The sequence below is a fragment of the Cavia porcellus genome, unplaced genomic scaffold, assembly GCF_034190915.1.
Source record: "Cavia porcellus strain 051 isolate PalLab524CR breed Dunkin Hartley unplaced genomic scaffold, mCavPor4.1 scaffold_4, whole genome shotgun sequence".
Taxonomy (NCBI): domain Eukaryota; kingdom Metazoa; phylum Chordata; class Mammalia; order Rodentia; family Caviidae; genus Cavia; species Cavia porcellus.
Window position 1 is genome coordinate 115363292 of NW_026947487.1, and position 23229 is coordinate 115386520.

Consider the following 23229-nt stretch of genomic DNA (forward strand, 5'->3'; position numbering starts at 1 on the left):
AGACTCCTCCCCATCTGCACCTTTCTGTCTTCATTTTGGGAGAAGTGGCCTGGCAGGTGAGTCACACAAACATGACTGAGGATAAAAGAGGCAACTGGGGGCCCAGCTGACAGTGTAGGTCTAGTATAGATCATTCCAATGCAAAGCTGTTTAACTCCCCTTTGCCTCAGTTTCCTCATCTGTACCATGGCCATAATAAACTACGCTGACTTGTTGTGGGTTGAGTTGTTAAATGACTCAACGTACGCCAAGTGCTTGTGAAAGTGACTGGCATCTGGTGAGCCCCGCACCTGTCTTAGCTACCACAACTACTGCAGAAATGCACAAGCGGGGCACGGGAGTGGACACTTCTAATCCTGGCACTCTGGGAGGCTGAGGCAGGAGGAGCGCAAGTTGGAACCCAACTTGGGTAATCTACTAATTTAGAAAGATTGTCTCAAAATTAACAGTGGGTCAGGGATATAGTTCTGCATGAGGACGCTGTTTCAAGATCTGGATTGAAAAAGACAAAAAGGAAAAGAGAGAGAGAGAGAGAGAGAGAGAGAGAGAGAGAGAGAGAGAGACAGAGACAGAGACAGAGAGACAGAGGGAGGTAGGGGAGGAGGGAAAACCCAAGCCTGGGCAGTGGAATGGAAGAAGTGGTTGTCTGTGACATTTCTTGGGGACCCCATCCAGCCCACGGTGACCCACCTGACCACCCCCTGTAACTCCCGTGCCATCAGCAGGATTTGCCCAGCTGGGCTCGCACACTGGCTGGGGTGGTGTCCAAGTCCTTCCTTGTGACTGGACGGAGGAGACCCTGGCTCCCCTGGGCCTGTCCCCGGGGCCACCTTTCTCACACCCAGGCAAAGCACAGGCAAAGTCTCCGGTGACAAGCTCAGGGGCAGGGCGCTAAGGGGCCCAAGTTCTCACCCCGGGAGGGGAGAGAGAGCGGGATACAGAAAGCCCCTGCCGCCTTCGGTTTCCAGCCTTCTTCGGGTCCTGGCTCCCTTTTGGTCATCGGGGGCCTCTGAGACACCCTCGCCTGTCTCTAGCCACAGCTGGCCTTCCTTTAGGCCACTCTGATCGGTTTCTGTCACAACAGAGCCATCAGGAAGCCTCCGTGGTCTCCTCACCCCCTGGCCACTTCTGGCTTTGTGCTATTCTGGAAGAAAGAAGACCACCAGCCCTGATTTCCTCCCAAGCCTGGTCCTGCGCCCCGACACATTATCTCATTGGCTTAACTATGAGCATCACAATCCGATCTCCAGTTCACAGGGGAGACACAGAGGGTCAGACAGAGTAAGGGTTGGCATAACCGGCTCAGGGGGACAGATGGCGAGCTGGGATTCACACCCAAAGTTGGTCTTGCAACGCCCTGGACGTCCCGCCTGGAGAAACCCTTACCTTGGCTTCCAGGCTGCAAGACGGCTTGGCACAGTCCTTGCACGCTGCCTCACCTGAAGATGGTCTGGAGGGGCCGGGGCAGAGGGGGCCCCCGCACAGCAGCAGCACCCGCCCCTCACCCACCTATCCAGCACCTTAGCAACGGCTCAGGGCGGATGGAGGTGGGAAGAAAAGAGGTCACGTGGAAATCGGTCAGTTTGAGCAGCTTCCCTGAAAAAGCCAGTGCGGGAGAAAGACGCAATTAATCTGAAGAGCACAGAGGCTTTTATCTCTTAGAAATAGGGTCCGTGGCCTTCCGCTGCCCATGTGGCTGTGCCAGGCAGCCTGGAGTTTGGGTTCTTCATAGAGTGTCAATAAATTTTAAAAAGAAAGGGCCTGTGTTATTTTCTGATCGAAGCAACCTGAAAACAAAATTTACCCAGAAGTTTCATACCCATGTGACAGATACATCAACCCAAACAATGAAAGCACCAGATGGATGAATCTCAGAGCCATTGTGCCCAAAGTCAGACTGAAGAGGACACACCTGCAATTAAAGCTTTGGTAGGACTACGTTCATCCATCCATCCATCCATCCATCCATCCATCCATCCATCCATCCACCCGTGTATCCATCCATCATCTATCCATGTATTATAAGAACTGTTGACCTAAAAACAGTATTTAGTACTAATTTTTTTATTTAGCCCTGGGTGTAAGAGGCCTGCCTGGCTGCCCCTTTGTCCCCTGAAGCCAGGGAAGATGGGAGCAACACAGCAGGGCCCCTCGCAGCCCTCTGTCACAGCCTGCTGAAGAGGAAGTGGTCTCTGGGCTGTGGGGCCTGGGGAAAGAGCCGGCCTCACACCAGCCTGGAAGAAGGGGGAGGCGCGTGTTTGCAGACTCCAGGGAAAATGCAGGCTCCTCTCTCGATGCTGGGAGAAGAAATAACTGCATTTTATTATTTGATCAGCACATTAAATGCCATCAGGACAGAGTGTATGTTCTGCTGCGCTGCTATCTGATGCCTGTCAGACGAGCTTCGGGAACGCTCTCCTGGCTGACGTCACTGGGAGACAGTTTACAGATGGGGCTTCCAGAGAATTCCCTTAGAGCCACAGCCCCGTGGGCAGCTAGGAGATAGGACCGTTTTACAACAGGCAATTAGCTGCCTGCTTCGGACGCCTGGCATTTTACTGCACCCCAAGCCCCACGCCAGTAAAAAGACTCCGAAACCACCTCGATCAGGGGATCTTACTTTATCCCGCTGGCCCCGGGTCCTGTGGTAGTCTGACAGTGATGCCGGTGACAAGTTTACTCCCAGCCCAGCCTCCGAAGAGGAAGGTGGCACAGCACAGGGAGGATAACGTGACTCCCCAGTTGGTGACCTGCAGGATGGCAGAGCAGCGGTGGCTCATACAGCAGCAGCCCCTCCCAGCTAGGAGGGAGGGGATGCATCTCCCTAAGCCAGGGGCCGCTCTGCCTCCTGGTGACATTTGGCACTGTCCGGAAACATATGTGTCTCATGACTGGGGGATGCTACTAGCATGCAGCAGGTAAGGCCAGGGACATGGTGACACCGTACAGTGCCCAGGACAGCTGTGACACAAAGCAGCACACCCCCACCATCAGCAGTTTGCAGGGTGCAAAGCCTCTCTGTCCACATCCTAGGTGTTGTGCAAGTGGAGGTGAGGCCGGAAGTGGCTGACTCTTACAGGAAATGCTGCGAGCCTGACACTGACCCTGTGGAATTCATGTGACCCTGCTTTACAGTAAATCAGCCAAGAGTACACAGCTGAGTGTGGGAAGAGGGGAGAGCTGACTTATGTTTCTGGGGTGGTGATTATTTGGGGCGTGGCTTGCCCACTTGACTATGAACTCTGAGACCAAGGCATATGCGAGTGGGATCTGCAGGACCTGACAATGTCCCTGGCCCTCAAGGAGGTGCTGATGAGCAGGTGTTAAGAGAATTGGATGAATGAATGAATGAAACGGTAGTATGGTGCACTGGTTAGATATGGCACTTTGGTTAGAGACCCCGCCGTTCTGCACATGTTTATGGCGTGTCTGCTTCAGGACAGCGTGGTGGGCGGGCGCTGACCTTCCCTGGCTTATGACAGCAGATGTTAATTTTTCAGGAGTTTTGCAAGCTGGTTGTCAAACACCCCTTGGAAAAAAAAGTTATATAAAGTTACAATTAAACAGGTTCTATTTTTAAGACGGTCATAAAACTGATTTCCTAATTATCATATTCCATTTTGTCGGACTCTGGTCTCGAGGTTATTTATGGTCATTGGAGGGTCACCAGACTGTCTGTACAGGGGCCAGAGGGCTAACATCGGTAGGTTTTGTAGTCCGGGGCCAGGGCTGGCTGCGCTCCTGCGGTTCACGGAGGGGGTTGCTGCTCTTCCTAGCTTTACGTAGGGCCGTGGCAGGACTGTTTACACCAGGGAAATGGTCAAGCACTATAAATCAGGGCTTTCCTTCGGCAGCCAGCTGGCCATTTCACAGCAGCACAACACCGGCTACGGCAGCAGGCAGCACCAGGGTGGGTCCTGCCTGGCGGGAGGGTGCAGGGTGCAGGGTGCCGGGGTTCGTGAACCATGCCCGCGCCTTCCTACAGCACTGTGCACCTCTCAAGTTCAAGGTCAAGTTCTTTGCTTGCACGAGGTGGAGGTAGCGTGGGTAATTTGGGTGCACGGCTAACCCACGGAAACTCGCTGGACATGCAGGGGCTTCAAGGTGGGGCTCTGGACGGCCTCTGGTGGCTGGGCTCAGTGTCATTTCTAGGTCAGAGACTTGGGATAGGGGATAGGGGGCCCTGTAGCCACTTCACCAGTTCAGGTCAGGAGACAGGGGAACTGCACTGTCTCAGACCAAGTACCAACACCAGCCTAACTCATGTGGCAACTTACAGAGCTGGGCTGTGGCTGGCACTTTGCTAAGCACCAGGGACTTTGTGACCTTGGACAGTCAATCACTGTCTTCTGCTTGAGCCCTGGCGGCATGCAGGCTGAGTTAGCATGCCTGGCTCCTACCTGCTAGGAGCTTTCCTTCCTGCAATGTTTTGGGGGCTCCGCGTCACTGACTGCAAACTCATGTCAAAGAATATTATTATTCGGAGATGAATTTCATACATTCCTCCTGAGTGCCTTCCCGGGAAAACATTATAAAGGAAGACCTTTTTAATGTCTTCTAAAATTGGCAGAGGAGTGGGGAAAACTTGATTTTTGAGGTCACATGGAACCTCAGGTTCAAATCTTGGCTGGGTCCCCACCATTAAGACATGAGGAGCACTCCTGAGATGGGGCTCATGATAATTCCCAGGCTTCCTGGGTTGAAGGAAAGGAGAAAAGGCACCCCCAGCTGTCAGCACGGTCCGGCCTTGGGTCCAGTCATTAGCATCCCTCATGGCACTGCTGCTTCCTGTGACAGGTGAACAGCCGTCCCTCAGGGCCCTCCGGGTGTCCCCAAGGGCCCAGAAGAAATCAAAGATCTTTGCATGCTGGTTGATGTCCCCATTCTGCTGGGGTTGGGGATCCTAAAAGGGTAGCGGGAGGTCTAGGGTGTCCTTGAAGTGAAGAGCAGTTATTCTGCCTGCCACCAGGCTGCTCCACTTGGTGACTTGACGCAGGTCCCTGTCACCTTCCTGTGGCCACGAGGGCTCCTCATTGGCTGCTTCCTCCTAGGTGACTCCTGTGCTCTACAGCCCTCAGCTGTGTCACGCTGCAGCCAAGATCTCCTGAAGCCACCATGTCTGTGTCACTGTCTGACTTCCATGAGGTCGTGTGTCACCGCTCTGGTCCCCGGGCCTGCATTTTGGGTAGTAGCCGGCTCCCCTCCAAGCCCACCTGATCTTCCTGGAGTACCTGGTACCAAATGAGTGGGTGCCTGGACAGGCCATGCCTCCTGCCACCTTGGGGCCCTTTGGAGGGCCCTCCTCCTTCCCTGGAGCGTCTGTTACTTTACCTGATTCCCAAAGACCTCCTGGGGCGGGAACACGTACCCCGCAGCCATGCCACTGCCCCTCCAAACATATGCCCTGCTTTTGCACACACCCAGTGCAGTCACTGGTTTTACAGTGTCCCTGACCTTCGCTCCATGCCATGTGGTTAAGTCCTGGGTTCTGGAGTCAGGGAAACTGGGCCCGACCCTGAGTAGCCCAGTGAGGCCGGGTGAGTCACAGAAACTCTCTGTGCCCCATCTGCAAGAGTGGTTAATGACAGTAGCTATGTCGCAAGGTTGCAGGGACAAAAAAAAAAAAAAAAAAAAAAAAAAAAAGAAGACAGTGCATGCAAAATTGTTTGCTCGCAGGAAGCCTGGGCCCACTGTGGCTGTCACAGTAATTGCCACTAATACCCCAGTGCCTGGCTTGTGCCCAGCACACAGCCAGACCTCAATAAAGTGCGGGGTGAGTGGCCTAACCCTAGCTCTCCATAGACTGGGGGTTACCTGGGAAGCTGTGGACTGTACCTGGTCCCTGGCCCCTTCCCCTGGGCTCTCCATCTTTTCTCTCTGCTTCCTAGCTGCCAGGAGCTCAGCAGCCTGGCTCTGCTGTCCCCTCCCACCACCAAGTTCCTACTCTCACAGGCCTGCAAGCCGCGCAGCCAGCAGCCAGTCCGCCACGGACTGACACCTCGAAAACCATAGGCCAGAACAGGCCTTTCTTCCTCCACGCTGACTTTCTCAGGTAGTTTGTGGCAGTGAAGCGGAAAGGAACACGCCCCTTCTTCCTTGATTCCTCCTCTGGCCTGCTGAGGTCCAGCCCTCGAAGAGAATGTCAGCAAATTGTGGAAAGTGAGGGACACGGGGTGTGACCTGCTTTCGGCCACCTGTCCCATCCCTGGCTGGCTGTACTGGGGAGAGTGGGCTCTGGACTTCTGAGCGGAGTTCATGATACAATATGACACACACACACACACACACACACACAAGCTCAGGACAAGGGCGGGTGGCTTAGGTCTCTTAACCAGAAAGCAAACATCTAGGGGCTTTAACACCATTATCTGCAGCAGCGCCTGGAGGTGGACTGCCCTGCCCCACCCAGGAGCTGAGCATCGCCTGGGTGGCCTCAGGTGCTGGGCCGGGGACCACAGTAAAGGAAGGTTTCTGCTTCCAAGCTGGAGTTGGTGACAGTGGTCTGTCCCACAGTGGCCCTTCCAATATGATCCTCTCCTGAGCCAGTGGCGGTGGGGGGACACAGGGACACACGACCACCTTCGGTCTGCGCGGTTGGGGAGATGGGAAGCTGAAGAAGCCAGAAGTGCCTGGACAGCAGAGCCGCTGATCGCTCTGCGGGGAGGGGTTTTGTTACCTGAGTTCTACAAGGGCTGGAGAAAGGAGAGAGGTGGGGAGCCTGTCCTCTCCTTCTTGAGGACACCAGCAAGCCGGGAGGAGAGGCCTGCAGAGGCCGATAGTAGAGGGCGCATCTGCAATTCCGGGAAGTGTCTTTGGGTCTCGCCCGCCCAGCGCCCTGGCGGCCACCTGGTCACACCTCCGTGGCCGTGGGATGGGCCGATGGTCCTCCGAGCCCAGCGCGGGCGGCGCGGGAGCAGGACGCTGCGCTCACCCACCTCCCGCCTAGGCACCCAGGGCCGGGTGTGGGGGCGCGGCCAGAGTCGCCCCTCCCGCCGCCACCCCACCCGGGCGGGGCCGGGCCTGCCGGGGCGCCACCCCAGCCCCCTCCCCAGGGGCCGCCCCTCCCGTCGGGCGGCGCCCGCCTCGTCCCCGCCCGGCCGCCGGCCGCGGCTCCGCCTGCCCGCGAGAGGGAGGCCGAAGCCGCGGCGCCGTTGCCGCCATTGACGTCAGAGAGGCGGGCACATGACCCCGCGGGGACCAATCGCGCGCGCGCTCGCGCTCCCGCAACCTCCCCGGCGGCGCGCGGCCCCCGCCCGCAGGCGCTCGCGGACGGACGCGGACACACGCACCGGTGGCACCGCGCCGCGCGGGGCCGAGACACGCCCGCACCCGGCCCCCGCGCCACCCCGGCCCGCGCCTCGGCCCTGCGCCCGCCGCCCGCCGCGCGCCACCATGCACCCGACGCGCTAGGAGGAAGCCGGCCGCCCGCAGGAAGCCCGCCGCGGTCGCCGTCGCCGCCGCCGCCCCCGCCCCCGCGGCCGCGCCCCTCCCGCGGGCGCCCCCCGCCCCACGCCCCCCCCACCTTCCCGGGAGGTGGGGGGGTGCGGGCCCCGGATCGGGCGCCGGACAGCCCCGCTCGCGCGCCCGGCCCCGGCCCCCGCCCCCCGCGCGCGCGCGGCCATGGATGTGACCAGCGGCTCGGGCGGCGGCGGCGACCCCCGGCAGCTCGAGGAGACCAAGCCGCTGCTGGGGGGCGACGTGCCGGCCCCCGAGGGCACGAAGATGGGCGCTGTGCCCTGCCGCCGGGCCCTGCTGCTCTGCAACGGGATGAGGTACAAACTGCTGCAGGAGGGCGACATCCAGGTCTGTGTCATCCGGCACCCGCGGACCTTTCTCAGCAAGATCCTCACCTCGAAGTTCCTGAGGCGCTGGGAGCCGCACCATCTAACGCTGGCCGACAACAGCCTGGCGTCAGCCACGGTGAGTCGCTCCGCGCGGCGGGCGGCCGGGGGCTTCCCACGCGCGCCCCCCCACCGCGAGACCCGGCGCCCCGGCGCCGTCCCGGGCCCGGGCCTGCTCGGCGGGCAGCCGCGCGCCCCCTTCCTGGTTCGTGCGCCCGGCTGGGTCGGACCCTAGCTCCTCGGACCCGCCGCTGGACTCCGGAACCGCAAGACCCCGGAGACTTGGCCCATCCCGGCCGGGTGCCCGGAGACCCTCGGCTCCCAGCTCTTGCGTTCTGATGGTGGGGACCGTGGGGTGGAGCGAGGCTGGGCCCCGATCGTGGTGGGGTTCTCTTTCTGGAAGTCCAAGGCCCTCTTCGACCTGAGCTGCAGGAGAAACCCTCCCCACCCGCACCGTCAAAATCCTAAAACCCCCAGACCCAAAGGATTTCCAAAAACCAAATCGTTTCTTTTCTTTAGGAACCTTTATTCTTCCTTTTTTTTTTTCCCCCTCTTCCCTTGTCTGTCTGGCAGGCAAAAACTGGGTGCTCCCCTTTTTGAAAATCTTCCCACATTGGGAGGTTGGCAGGGGGGAGGGGGCCGTGGTCCTGGAACATCTCAGGCCCGGGTGGCCAAGTTCTGGCTGGGAGCTGGCTGGGCCAGCCCCGGTCCTCCCCGGGGTGTGTGCGCAGCCCCAGTGTATACGCCTGTTTTGTCCTGGCGGTCCTATTTTGTTAGGGTTATTGTTTTCCCTTGTGTGGCTGGGGCCAGCTCGGCGGGATGAGAAGGGAGAGAATCGGCTGATCTCTTGCTGAAACCGAATCTGCAAATGGTGGCCCTTCTTCCTCTTGGAGGGAGACAGCTGTGGTGGGCTTGGAGGGAGTGGGGGTGGCGGCCAGGATCCTGAACAGGGTGCTTTGTGTTTTGAAACAAGGACAGTTTCAAATACTGGGCTCCTGCTTGGCCTGAGCCTGGCCGTGGGGGTCCCCTCCTCTTAGGAGAGGGGAGCCCCCACCCCGCTTTGCTTAGACCGCATCCCCCAACCCCCGTGATCCTGTTTACTAAGCACAGTAGGAGGGAGCAGAATCCAGCGTCTGCCCACACCTGTGCCAAGAAAGCCCAGCCAGGAAACGGTGTCGCTTACATGGCATGTCACAAATGTGTAGCGTGTGTAGACATTTCTCCGGCATCCATGTTCCCCTGGCGCTGTGTCACAGGCCATGACACATGCCCCAAGGAATGGGGAGGGGGGAAGTCAGCCCAAGAATCCTGCTCCCCGATCTGCTCCCCACCCCCACCGCCAAACCCTGAAGCCCACGAAGACTTTTGTTCTGAATTTTGGGTCGGCCGGGCTCTGAACGGGCGTCTGTCTTGTCTTTCCTGTGGGCACGCTGGTGCAGTCTCCGCAGGCCGCTCTTCCACGCAGGCTCCCCGGTCGGTCGGTCAGTCTCAGAGAGATGCCTGGTCCTGCTTCCAGATTGGTGCACGTTTCCAGCCCTGCGTCGAACCACAGGCCTTGGCGTTTGGGTTTTCATTCGATGGAGGGAGAGTGGCCCCAAATTAGCAAGCAACTAGGGTTTGGGATTCACAGAGTCCCTGGTGGCCTGGGCGCCTCCCTGCCTGGGCTGTGGAGCCCTGGGTCTGGCTTTGGAATTTTCACCTGGTGCTGGGGAGGGGCTTTGCTGGGCTTTGTTCTTCTTTTTTCCTTGCCGCCTTAGAAAGGAAGGGGAGTTGAGGGAGAGGAAAATGGTCGAGAAGACCCATTTGGGGAGGTGCAGGCCAAGCCTCTGCCCTCTGGGAGAAGCTGGGGTGTTGTTGGCCTGCTGGTCTTCCTGGCTTGGGGGAGATCAGCTCCGTGGATGAAAGGCCCCTCACTTCCCCTGGCTGCTCTAGGGGTGCGTTGGGGGACAGGAAGAAGGGGAAGGAAGCCACGCACTAGATTCGTAAGCAGGCCCTCACCCACCTTCGCCGGCTGAGGTGGGCAGCACCTTTGGTAACATGCGCCTGGAACAGGACACCTGTAATTTCCGGTCCTGGGGTTCGGGGATCATCCATGGGGCAAGTTTTGTCTTGGTGGAGTCTCGCTCTGGCACTGGGAGATACAGGAAGAGTAGCTACAAGGAAGCCTCCGATGGGCCGGCAAAATCCCCGTCCCTGCCTGTGTCACCGAGGTGTGTGGCCCAGGCAGCCTTCCACTGGCTCTGCAGGAGGCTCCAGGGGGGGTCCTAGCTCCCTGGATCCCCAGGGCCTGGGAGTGTAGAGGGAGGGCCTCCGCGGCTGGGCCATAGTCTCCAGGCCAGGGGGCTGGGACTGCCACCTGGGATCTTGTGCCATCGTGAGACACCTGCTTGGTGTCCGGGCCCTTGGGGAAGCAAAGGAGCCCCGTGGGTTTCCCCGAGGCTGGGGTCCTTATGTAATCTATCTGCATTTTAGAGTGTGGCCCAGGCCTTCCATGGGAAACTATTGGCCCACATGAAACAAAGGTGAGCTGGATTATAGTGCCCCCTGGCCTGGCTTTGAGCTGCCCACCTGCCAGGACCTTTTCCTGTAGGGTCAAAGCCTTCTTCCAAGCAGGTGTCTGGCTTGGAACCGCCTGGTCATTCTTTGGTTAATTGCGTGGGCTTCAGGAACAAGACCCAAAGTGATTGATCTGGATTCAAACCAATAAACAAATTGAATACACTCTTTTGCCCAAAATATCTTCAGAGTCTGCCTACACTGATCCAGTGAACTAAATCATGAGAGATACAGATCAGGTTTCCAGGGTCACAGCTGCATCAGGTTGGGGTGCAAGCATATGGGGGTCCTAGTGCCCCCTGGCAGGCTGCTCGGGCTGGGCATGCACCCCTGAGTCTGGACCTCTCTCTTCTCCCGCTGGGTGATCCCAAAGGGGCCCACACCTCTCCGGGCCTGGCTGTGAACTTTGCCCTCTGAGCCTCCTCTGCTGGGCTGGTTACTGATTAAATCCTTGTTGAGCGGCAGGGAGCCCCATTGTGGCTGGCAGGCCAGCAGGCCAGGGGGATGCTTGGAAACTTGGGCTCCAGAAGGCTCCCAAACAAAGGAGGAAGCTCCCAGGCTGAGAGAGGGTGCTGGGGGTGTCCCCGCCCCGCCCACGCTAGGCACCCTGGAGATGGTGCCTCACCCCCCCCATTTTTTTTTTTTTTTTTGCACTGCAGTGCCCCAGTTCCCTGGGACTCCCTGGGCCCTTGGCATCTGTCACCCTGGTGTGGGTTGTCACCAAACAGCCAGGAGGTCTGCATAAGCACCTGGTTCCCAGACCAGAATCTACCTTGCTGAATTTGATCACCTGCTAGACATGTTTGTACGCTGGCAGAGGGCTTTGTCTGTGGGCTCTGTTTCCTGTGTACCAAAGAAGTGCAAATACAGGGCTCCCCTCTCACTGCGTTTCACTTTTTACCAAGCGTGTAGGGTGTCTTGGAATGGTGGCTGTGATCTGCAAAGCCCTTCTTCATGTACCAAACCAGAGCTGGGGCCCAGCGAGTGACCCCCGCCATCCCTACTCGGCTTGATTCTCCTGGGCTGGTTTTAAAATTTGCCCTGCCTTGCTGCTGGATTGAGATGTTCCTGGGTGTTTGTCCGAGGGGAAGAGAGAAGCTGTCTTTTTCCCCTCCTCTGTGTCCTTAGCCTGGTGTTAGAGGGGAAGGGAGGGAATTTGTTTAGCTGACGCTGACCGAGACCCGTTGTGTGTCATGTTCCATGCTAGTTCGTGTTGGGAGGCGGGGGCTGCTGCTTGAGAATTAAAATCCGTGCCCTCTGGCATGGCCCCATCTGTGCCCCTCGTGCCCGCCTGTTGGTTTTCTCTGTTTTTGACACACTGACCCTGCCTGAAGGTACTCCTCTTTCCTGCCTGGGATGTCATAGTTGGTGTTTTTCATGGCAGTAAATACTAAGACTTTTAAAATTTGTCATAGGAAGATTTGGAGCGCATCAGATTTGTTTCCTGGATAATGTGTCGGATGGTGGGGGTGGGGGAGGAGCAGCACCAGGACCCTCAGTGCAGCCCGAGTGGCCTGCAGGAAATCGGCATCTTTAATAAAGATCAAGGCCCCCCGGACATGGTGGCACACGCCTGTAAACTCAGCATTTGGGAGGCTGAGGCAGGAGGATTATTACAAGTTCCAGACCAGGTTGGGCTACAAAGTGAGCTGGAGACCAGTCTGAACTGCATAGCGAGACCCTGTCTCAAAAAGACAAAGAAAAAAAAGTGATACCCTTTCTGCTGTGCAGAATTGAGCCAGTTGAGATAGGAGCTGTCCTTGCCAGCCTGCAAATCATCCCAGAGACCCAATGTCGCAGACCCTCGCCTGGTGCTCAGGGCAGCCAGCCGGCCGCCCGCCTCACCTCTGCTTTCCCAGGGTGCCTTAGGAGCTTTTGTCGGGATGGATATTTGAGATGGGCCAGTTATGTCTTTGGTTAAAGGATTAAATGAGATTAAGCAAGGTAGCCTGGCATAGGGCAGAACAAACTCCTAAACCTAAACCGAGGTGGGCCTGGGCGGAGGATCTAGCTTGGGGGGGAGCTGTGATGGGGAGTGCATGGGGTTCCCTGGGTGGCCCTGCTTTTGCTCGTCTGGAGGGTGAGTGCACAGGGAATTCTAACAGGCACCCGAAAGAATCTCTAAGTCCTATTTCCTAACCACCCTAAAAGAGCTTTGTGAAATTCTGTCCAAATGGAAGGGAGCTTTGCCAGTTAAAATGGGCAGTCTCGGGAGAAAAGTCTCCAGAGACACACAGAGCACAGCGGAAAGTTTAGGGCGGTGAGCAGATCTGTTGTGTATAAGGGGATGAGTTTAAGAAAAATTCCTCAGGGGCGCAGCCTCCTCTCTAAAAAAACTCAACTGTTTTTTCCTCCTTGAGCGCAGGTTAAATACAATTTGCACAAGGCATTCGATGAGGGTGAAGCTTGCCCCGCCCCTGCCCTCCGCTGCCCCACTCTGCCATCCTCTCTCTGGGCAGACCCACACAGCTCTGTGCTATCCTGGTTCATCCCAGCCGTGTGTCTGGAGATCGCTCGAGATCCATGCGCACGCAGCTGCCCTGTTCTTTTTCAGTGATGCGTAATTTTCCACCTTCCAGGCACACCCATGGAGGGGCACTATCCCCTGCTGATGGACACTGAGCTTAGTCTCAGTGGTTTTCTGTTTCAAATGAGAGACTATGTCCTTATTTGGTGGAATCCTTTCCTTTTTGACCATTTGAATGTGGGCTCGCTGTTTGGGAAGGACTCATGCTTTGGTCTGGGTGGATGTCCTGGAGCAGGGAGCCTCTGCCCATCCCAGGGTCCCGCAGGCAGCTGCAAGTTCACAGGTAAAAGGGGGATCTGGGAGTGGCTAACGGCCACCCAGCGCACAGGGCTCTGAGCCGCATCACTGAGGTTGTTGTTTTTGTCCCTGGACTTCCTGCCTTCTCCAGTGAGGAAGCCTGGCGGCCAAGCCCTGGGGCAGAGGAGGGGGAAGTGAAAATTTCTCTTCCTCACTCTTCAGGCCCCTGTTAGGCATCCAGGCTGTTTGGCGAGGGCTGGGGGCGGGTTGTGGCATTTGGTTTTTCTGAGAGGGTTTCACTGTGTAGTCCAGGCTGACCTCAAACTTGCTGCTGACCTCCTGTCCCAGCCTTCCCAGTGCTGGGATGACAGGTGCGGCCACCACACCCAGGTGGTTTTAAGAGGGTATTTCTCCTGCCCCGGCAGAGCCTGGACCAGCGCCTGAGCTGCTGTGTGCCATGGGCGTGTGTGATCACGAGTGTGTGTCGGGTGGGGCCCACTGTGTGTGTGAAGGTGCAGAGGGGCTCACAGAGCAAACATTTCCGGGAGTGACATCGGCTCCGTCCCCAGGAGACATCTCTTTCCACCTGAGTGAGGGCCAGGGAGGTGTGGAGCACATGGTCAGGCCCCATGGAGGGCGTGGTGAGGACGCAGGCTTGACCTCAGACAGGTGAGTCTGGACCGGTCACCTCCCTCTGCCCCCTCTGCACGGGGCAGGTTACAGGGACTTCCTCCCGGCGGGGGCGTCGGGGTGAAGCGGGGTGAGGCCCGTGGTTCCTGCTCGCGTTCATCCATTCACGAGCAGCAAATCAGAGGACACGAGGTGGTGACAGGGATCTCGGAAAAACAGGGCAAAAAAACCCAAAACAAAACAGAGCATGCAGGTGGCTGCTTCGGACAGGTGGTCCGGGTAGGAGGCCTCTGAATACCTGGAGGACGAGCTGTCCAGGGGAGGGCCAGGTGCTGCCGCCCTGGGGCTGTGTCACTTAGGAATCACCCAGGCTGAATTTTTTTTTGTCTTTTTCCTTTTTAACGGTACTGGGGATCGAACTCACAACTGCCTGCTTGCAAGACAGGCGCTTATGCCGCTGAGCTAAATCTCCAGCCCCCAGGAATCACCCAGGAAGGACCAGGACAGAGCACCATGGCAGAGCGTGGTGCCGAGTTTGCGTAAGGCCCGGGTTCGATCCCTGGCAGCAAAATAATACAAATAAAAAGGAAAGATAAATTATACATAATGGCAGGCACCCACCAGGCACCCTGTCATCAATCTCTTGCCCCCCAAATTCTCCATACATGTACCCCATTAAAGAATTCAGCGGGCATCCAGCTGTGCTGGGTCCCAGGCGAGTTTGTGTGCTAGGGCTTCTGTCGTGGTTTTTCTGTTTTTAAGATCCCGGCCACTTTCCGACACCCAGCAAGGAAGAGCCTTTCGGCAGTGTTTGGCGGGGCCCTTCCATGACACCGCCCTGCAGGGCTCCGGAAAACCAGCTTCCCTGCTCAGTAACCTGGTTCCCAGGGTGCGTGGAGTCCACGCCTGCGTGTGTGTGCATGCGCGCTCCTCCCTCCCAGGGCTGATTGGGAGCCTCCCAGTCCCCCAGTGTGCGACTCGGGTGTGGGTTGAGTAGGGGAAACCGAGGCAGGGCTGCTGTGGTTGCTTGGTCAGGAGAGCCTTGCCATGTCCTGTGTCTCTGAACCACGGCCACACCTGTCACTGACCTCCTGCGCTGGTCTCGGGTCTGGGGCCTGAGCTGTGCACCAGGACCACGGCGTCCCTGCACCCCCACAGCAGCACCCACGGGCCTCTGGGGCGTAGGAGCCGGGTCCCCGCTCCTCCTGCTTCTGTCTTGTCTTCCTCGAGGTCTCGGGAGCCCCAGCCCAGTCCTGGGCGCCCATGTCAGCAGGCCCGTCACGCTGTGACAGGGGAGCAGGTGGGCACGTTGCAGGGGACACAGAAGTGACCCCGATGGGTGTCTCGGGGAGGAGAGGCCGGGCCAGGGCCCTAGCCGCCCGCTGGAAAGGGGAGAGAGGACCTTGATATCTGTTGCTCTGGCCAGTTTGTGTTTTCCGCTGCAGGGGCAGGAAAATGACAGAGGTGGCTTTTGGGGGCGGGACCCAGTAGGTCAGACAGAGCCCAGGTCAGCAAAAGAGCAGGGGTGACTCGGGGTTGGACCCGTCATTCCCTCCAGCTGTGCAAGGTCCTTGCTTAGTCCTGGTTGTGTGTTCAGTCCTTGCACCAGCCCCACAAGGCAAGAGGGGAAACAGACCTCAAGAGTTGTTTTTTCTTTTTTTTTTTTTTAGATTTTGTTTTTTTGAGACAGGATCTTGTGAGGTGGTTCAGGCTGGCATTGAACTCTTTGTAGCTCAGAGATCCTTCTGCCTCAGCCTCCCAAGTGCTGGATTACAGGCACAGGCCACCACTCTTGACTTAAACTCAAGAGTTAAAGATCCACAGCTGGTACACAGGTGACCCAACTCGAGAGTCGGTGTCCTCCAGAAGCTCCAGTAGCTACATGGCTGTGGCAGGGAGGGCTGAGTGTCCAGTGAGGAAACCATAATGGCAGCTGCAACTTACACAGCACCTACCGTTTGCCTGGTTCTGTCTTGATACTCAGTGATTTCCCATGATGCCCCAGGGGAGGATGCTGTTGTTCCCATTCTGCAGGTGGGCACATCAAGGCCCAGCAAGGCAAGGTCATGGCTTCCCGGCCTTGTAATGTTTGGTACTGGCTGGTGGCTCAGAGTAGGACCACTCCTCACGTGTTGGGCGAGCAGGACTTCGAGAGAGAGGTGGACACAGCAGAGGGTTTCCCAGGGCCCAGGCTCTCGTTGCCCAGCTGTCTTCCTGCAGCCCAATCTCCAGCATGAGGGATGCTCCTCATTGGTCCTGGGATGGGCACTCGGCCCTCTGCAGCCTCAGTCTCCCCTTGGCTGTGAGGAGCACGCCCGTGCCGCCGAGCCCCTTGCCTCGGTGCGTGCGTCTCCTCTCCCTCCCAGCTGCTGACCTGGGGCAGTCCGTCTCGTCCCCAGCTGTTCACTGCCCTGCATGGGAAACAAGATGAAATTAATAGCACAGGGTGATGCTGGCCTATAAAATGAAGGAGGAAGGGTCCTCGAAGTCCCACTGTTAACAGGGGAGGAGTCGCTGGGAGCAGGTCTGTGCACACGTGCGTCTCTGTGTCTCTGATGTTGAGTCCCTTCCTGAGTGCCAGCTCCATGCTAAGCAGGGGTTAGACACGACTTCATGACATCCTTTGAGCCGTTCTGTGGGGCCTGGGCCATCATCCTCCTGACACTTACTAGTTTCCCATGATACCCTGGGAGGGGATTCTGTCTTCACACTCATTGATTTCCCATGATGCGCAGGGAGAGGATGCTGTCTTCACACTTACTGGTTTCCCATGATGGCCTGGGATGGGATGCTCTCTTCACACTCATTGGTTTCCCATGATGCCCCGGGAGGGGATTCTGTCTTCTCACTCATTGTTTTCCCATGATGCCCTGGGAGGGGATGCTTTCTTCACACTCATTGGTTTCCCATGATGCCCCGGGAGGGGATTCTGTCTTTTCACTCATTGTTTTCCCATGATGCCCTGGGAGGGGATTCTGTCTTCTCACTCATTGGTTTCCCATGATGCCCTGGGAGGGGATGCTCTCTTCACACTCATTGGTTTCCCATGATGCCCCGGGAGGGGATTCTGTCTTTTCACTCATTGTTTTCCCATGATGCCCTGGGAGGGGATGCTCTCTTCACACTCATTGGTTTCCCATGATGCCCCGGGAGGGGATTCTGTCTTCTCACTCATTGTTTTCCCATGATGCCCTGGGAGGGGATGCTCTCTTCACACTCATTGGTTTCCCATGATGCCCCGGGAGGGGATTCTGTCTTCTCACTCATTGGTTTCCCATGATGCCCTGGGAGGGGATGCTCTCTTCACACTCATTGTCAGAGCAGGTCATTCTTTGCATCTGGAATGTTGGGCCTTGACGCTCTTGCTGCTGAGCCACCGCCCCAAATCATCTTGTTCCTCTAACACTGTCCCCGAGGGTCACAAGGGACTCGCAGACTGCAGTTGGCCTCTTTCCCTGTGTTCAGGGTGCTGTGGGGCTGGGGAGAAAGTCCTGGCTGGCTAGGGGTTTGTCAGGCACCCCCACCTACGAACCCTCCCAGTAATCCACCTGCCGTCCCTGCCTTTGTCCTGGTGACTCAGGACCGTCGAGGTCTGGGTTGTTGAGAAGGGAATTGCATCATTCAGAGAGAAAAGAGAAAGAAAAGCTAGCATTAGGAAGTTGGGTGTCAGGGCAGCGCCCAGATCCTGTCCCTCCCACCCCACCTGAATGGAGGCTGCTTTTGGGGACCACGGGACTAGGAAGACCTTTGGCTGCTTTTCCTACCCAGGCCATGCGAGGGGTTCCTGCATCTCTAAAAAAGACACCAGAGGCAAGGTTTGGAGTTGTTGGGGTCCTGCCAGCGGTTCTGTGGAGGGTGGGGGTCTCGGGCCAGGTAGCGGGGTGTGTGGGGTGTACGGCTGGTACCTCCACCCTGGAGCGCCGTTCGGGTGCCTTCCAGAAGACGTGTCCCCGTGGGTCTCAGTGTGCGCTAGGGGTGTTGGGGAGACCCTGCTGCTAGCTCATTGCTTCCCAGAAGGGGACACTCATCCACATGGTGGCTCTGAGCATCACTGGTCTGGTTTGGACTCGGACCTTTCGTGTGTGCCCAGTGTTGGATCAGACGGGAAGGGACAGACAGGGTTGTCCTGAGGACGGAGTGACAAAGCCTGGGAGGGCTGGGAGAGTATGTATGTCTGCTGTCACCGTCACCACCGCCATTACTGTCGTGGCACCAGTCCCTCCCGTCAGGGCCACCCACTGCCTGTCTGCTTCCTCCAGGATCATGAACTGGAAGGCAGGCCAGGGCCACTCACCCAGGGTCACTGATGTCACCACGGGCCTTCCAGAGAGTGCACTTGCTGGGTGAGTGGCCCTGGCCCTGTCCCAGGCCATAGAGGGACGGCAAAGTCTCCGGGTTTTCTCCAGACCGTTGGCCAGTCTGGTGACCTCGGAGTCCGGGGAGGCCCCTGTGGCCCCACGCTGGAGCCAGGGCAGCCTCGGCCCCCCCGCAGCAGCCGGGAGCCGCACTGGGAGCATTAGGATGCCACTGTGAGGCTTTCACCTCTGCTCTCGGCAGCAGGGCTTGGGAAATAAGATTTTGATCTTGGAAAATATGATTTAAAAACAGAATTGAAAGTTGCTTTTATTTTCTCAATGATATTGCCCCTGACACGCGGCTGGCTCTGAGCAGCGGGCTCGGTGCAGCGCAGTGAGAGTGGGACCCCCCCCCCCGGGTGCCCTGGCCCCACCTGGGTGGGCTTCGGGGACCCCCGGCTGGGGGGACCTTTGAGCCTGGGCTTCCCCACCCAGCACCCGCCGTAGCTCCTGCTCCAGGCAGAGGCCAGGCAGCCGCCCTGTCCTCTGGGCAGTCCCCTGTGTCATCTGGACCTCGCTGACCCTCTCAGGGCTCGGTTCTTCCTCCAGGCCGTGCTGGGCCCGTGTTTGATTAGTGCAAACCGGGTCCAATGTGCTGCCCACATCCCTGTGTCCCCTTCCCAGGGGAGGGACGACTTCTCCTTCCCTGTCCTTCCTGTGGGTGGGGACTGCTGCACGGAGGCTCCTGGCCACTGCGGGATGGACTCAGGTCCCTGTCCCTTCCCCTAGGTTTCGGTGACTTGGTGAAACTGGGGTCACAGCTGCCTTGGTTTGCCTGGGGCCACCCACGCTTTCTGCACTGAAAGTCCTGCATCTCAGGAAACCCGTGGTCACCACAGGAAATCCATGGTCACCCTCAGTGGAGAAGCCACCTCTTGCGCTTCCCCGGACTATGCTGGAATTTCCTCTGCTCACACCACTGTGTGTCCACACTCCGTGTCCCCGAGACCCTGGCTGGCACCTGAGTCTCCTTTCTAGGGGAGTGAACGGTCACCCATGGGCACAAGAAATAGCTTCCTCACCTCAGATTATTTCCGGAACATTCTCTCCCTTCAAAAAGTGCTGTGAACACTGTCATTGGGACAATCCTAGGGTGGGGGAAACTGAGGCTCAGAGAAATGACATCATTCTCCAAGGCTCAGTTTGGGCAAAGAGTCCGGCCAGAGTTGAACCCACATGGTGCCCCGTGCGGTTTGCACGCTTTCTGATGAGGTGTGTCACAACCAAAGCCGGGCCAGGCCGAACCCATACTTTTGCAACTTTTGCAACCTCCGGCTTGGCTTGGGTGTCTTGTTGGGCATAAGACAGCAGATCTGATGTTTTCCACTTCCTCCCATATGGCAAGAAGCCGGGCTGGCTGGGCAGCCAGTGTGGGCTTGGCCAAATTCAGCTATGGCCTGTGTTGGAAAATGTTAGGTCTGTTTTCCATTTGCCCCTTCCCCCTTTTTTATTTATATAATTAGAATCCGAGTTGGCCAGAGTTGAAAGGGAACCTGCAAGCCATCTAGTTCTGGAATGGCAAATACATGACACGCATGCTGCCACTCTCCTGGCTGGGGCCGTGATAGACATCGCCAATTGATCCTAGCATAATCAATCTTCCCAGGGACTCCCGAGGCAGCCACTACTTACCATTGTAGGCAGGCAGAGTGCAAGCTGTTTCCTCTTCCTACTGGTGAGCGTCTCCCACCGTTCAGACTACTGTAGGAACACAAGGCCCAGGCTAGTTAAGTAACCCTCAGGGGAGCCCATGAAGGCCGGGGTGCTTCTTATTAAGAGGTAACTCTGGGTTGAGAGTCTGTATCTAAACAAAGGTGCATGGCTGTCTTCACAGAGCGGGCTGCTCCCACCCAGCACCCCATGTGGGGACTGAACTCGGGGCCTCCTGTGTGCTGGGCGAGGGCTTAGCACCAGGCCTTGCCCTTCCTGGAAGCATCGTCTAACCTCGCTCCTGTCCCGTCCGCTTCCATTTTGGCCTGTTTATCTCCCACGTGACTTGCTTTGGGAGATGATTTGTTTTTCCTCCATTCCCGGTCTCGCTTCCATCCTCACCTCCCGAGCAGGGAGTCTGTCCGTCGGCTCCCACAGATTCCAGCCACAAGACCTGCTGCTGCCCGGGTGTTCTGGGTCACCTGGTGCAGACTTCAGCGAGCCACCGACTCCTTTTGACAGTTTGCCAAATGCTGTGGATTCTTTCAGAGACGATGGGCGGTCAAGGTGGGCAGTTACTGTTTTTGACATCTGTAATGTGGGCGCTCTTTGGGGCTCAGCCCCTCGCCCTAGGTTTAGAAGCCCTGTCTGGGGCTGTGACCGTCCACAGAGGCAGGAAACAGAACCTTGCCCAGAAGCGAAGGTGCGGAGGAGCACAGCTTCCTAAAGTGGCAGAGATCGAGGCTCTGCTCCGGTCCTGCTCCTCCGGGGAAGCAGGATTATCTGCGCACTTTTCCGTGCTTGCGGGAGCTGTGTTTAGTCTTCTTGGTTATAGTGAAATATTTTTCCTCTTATCCTAGTCTGGAGTTTCAAGGTTGGCACTTCTTGGCCCTAAAATGTTTGTTTTCCGATTTCTAAGCCTTCTTTCCACCTTTGGCCAGGCGGGGTGCGGCATTGGGGAGCGCTGTGAGCACCCACACACCACCCCCAGGTCCGGCAGGTGCCACGGACCGCTCACCCCTGCCCAGCAGGTGGGAGACCTCCTTGACACACAGGGTGACCATGGCCACCTCGCCCCTGTGGCATGTAGGGCAGAGGGACAGGATGACTACAAACCCCTGATGGCCAAGGACAGGAGGACACTAAGCAGGACAAAATACACACCGGAAATATCCAGGCAGGCTGTGGCCGATTTGCCTTAGGGACTTTGAATTTGGCTCAGATCTGCGGAATTGTAAAATGTAGGTTTTTTTATGGAGTCACTTACTGACCCCCAGCAGCTCAGCGGCAGTGAGCCGGTGACTGAAGGCACTCCCTCCTGGGCCCACAGCATTCTAATTTACTTATGTATTTTTGAGACAGGGTCTCTGTGTAGCCCAGGCTGGCCTTGAACTTGAAGGGGATCTTCCTGCCTCAGCCTCCCGAGGACTGGAACTTCCCCATGACTTAGCAGGTCCAAGTGGGCTTGCAGAAAAGAAGCCTAGGACCCCAAAGGACCCCAAAGTGATTTTCCTTGTTCTCTTTGCCTCTTCTGAGACTAACGGGCACTCCCCAGAGTGAAATCCTTCAGTGACCAGAGAGTGAGCGATCCGGGGGCCACGCCAAGCGGGCAGGCAGTTTTGCTGTTACGGGGCCTTTGCCACCGTTCGCACGTCCCTGAGCTGAGAACAGTATTCGGATTTTCCCCGCTGGCTGCCTTGTTGCCCACCACGGGTGGCACCTTGGTGGGCGGCAGCCTGCGAGAAGAGGTGCCCCTCGTGCTTGGCGGCTCACTGCTCTCCCCCGCTGCCTGCCAAGCTGGGCACTGAGGCCAAGGCAGGGCTGGGCGAGGGCATGGATGCACGGTCCTCGGGCACCTCCTGGGTGCCACGTAGCCCCTCACCTGGTCCTCTCTGCAGCCCTGGGATGGTAGTGTCCCCGTGTCACAGGTGGGGGATGCGCTCCCAGGGCCCCCCTGGAGCTGGGAGTCGGGGCCAGGTTGGGTGCTTTTGCTGGGACCTCGAGGTGCGTCCGGGAGTCCCTCACCCCGCGCCAGGGAGGACGGAGTGGACGTAGGTTGGGCCCAGAAGGTCTTGGGGTGCTGGCCTTTGCTCCTGCAGCCTGCAGCCGGTCCCAGGCCTGTGCGTTGCCCAGCCCAGCTGGCTGGGGTGGGCGCTTCCTGCCCGCAGTCCTGATTCGTGATTCGCCCCATCCTGGGGGTTTGCAGGTGAGAAATGGCTGGGATGTGGTCGTCACTTTGACTTCTCCTTTGGGGAAGCTGAGGCCCGGGGGAGATGGCCGCAGACGCTTGTTCACTGTCTCACCTGCTGCATTTGGCAGGCGGGTCTGGAGGGGTCAGGCAGGGTCTGTTCATGCGGTTTGGCATCTGAGGTTCTGTTTGTAACTTTTTTTATCGTAGTAAAATATTCACCCTGTAACACTTGTTTCAGCCACTCGTAAGGTACAGTTCAGCACGAAAGACACGCAGCGGTGTCACCGCCTGGCCGTCTCTGTCCAGCACTGCCCCATTACCGGGCAGACTGTACCCATTCATCTGTTCCCCTGCTGCAGGCTCCTTTCCGTCTTACTGAAGGTGTCCGATCTCACTTCCGGAGGACGGCAGCCGCATGACATCTGTCCTTCTGGGTCTGGCTTATGTCTGTCTCATGGTGTTCACAAGTTCCACGGTGCTGTGGCACCCACCTTAGAAATCTTTCCTTTTTGGAGCTGAGCAATATTCCATTGTATGTATACATTTTGTATTTTATGTTTTTTAGACAGGGTTTTGCTATGTACTTCAGACTGACCTTGAACTCACTTTGTAGCCTAGGCTGGGTTCTCCAACTCACGGAGTTCCTCCTGCCTCAGCCTCCCAAATGCCAGGATTACAGGTGTGTGCCACCAGCCTGGCCACCATGTTTTTTTAATCCACTCAGCTCAGGTTTACTTAGAATAATTCCACAGTGCCCTGAAACAGAAGACAGAGAGAAAATCCTCCAAACCCCAGCACCGGGGGAGTAATGAACATTCCCAGGCACGAGCTGGTTTTCCACCATATGCGATTCTGTGCTCTGTGTGCTGTCCTGGGAGCGAGGGTGACCTTGGAAGCCTAACGGCTTGGGGAAGGCCCTGGACAGGGAGGGGACACCCTTCGGCCCCTGGTGTACAGGGGAATGAAACTCCCAACCTGCTATGTCCGTGAGCTCGTATTCTCTAAAATCGAAGAGCGCATTTTAGAAACATGAAGGTTAAGAGCAGAATATGTTTCTTGAGAGAAAGAAAGCTTCTGTCTGAGAGAGACAGAAGGGGTCCCGAGCAGGTTGCCCCGGACCTGTCTTTTCCAGGGACTTTTATAGAGTAAGACTGTGGGTTCAAAGGGGGAGGGGGGACTGGGAGCTCACAGGCAGATGGACATGAGGTGGGACATAACTACAGTTAGCCAATAAGATCAATA

General features: G+C 57.4%; 1 protein-coding gene and 2 long non-coding RNA genes across 3 annotated transcripts in view; 1 reads left to right on the forward strand and 2 right to left on the reverse strand.

Annotated features, from left to right (window-relative positions):
• Positions 1–2048: 2048 nt before the first annotated feature.
• On the reverse strand, positions 2049–6666 carry LOC106028898 (uncharacterized). The gene is made up of 2 exons (XR_001202542.3): positions 2621–6666; positions 2049–2297 (listed from the first exon to the last, which is right to left on the reverse strand). It is a non-coding gene; the product is annotated as an uncharacterized LOC106028898 (long non-coding RNA).
• A 620-nt stretch (positions 6667–7286) lies between these two features.
• The window catches only part of Cmip (c-Maf inducing protein), a 161936-nt gene continuing 145993 nt past the window's right edge, over positions 7287–23229 (forward strand). The window contains exon 1 of the mRNA XM_063247706.1: positions 7287–7920. Coding sequence (XP_063103776.1) covers positions 7621–7920 — 300 coding nt within the window. The 5' untranslated portion in view covers positions 7287–7620. The remainder of the gene's footprint in view (positions 7921–23229) is intronic.
• LOC134475803 (uncharacterized) lies at positions 8347–10027 on the reverse strand. The gene is made up of 2 exons (XR_010047070.1): positions 9844–10027; positions 8347–9377 (listed from the first exon to the last, which is right to left on the reverse strand). It is a non-coding gene; the product is annotated as an uncharacterized LOC134475803 (long non-coding RNA).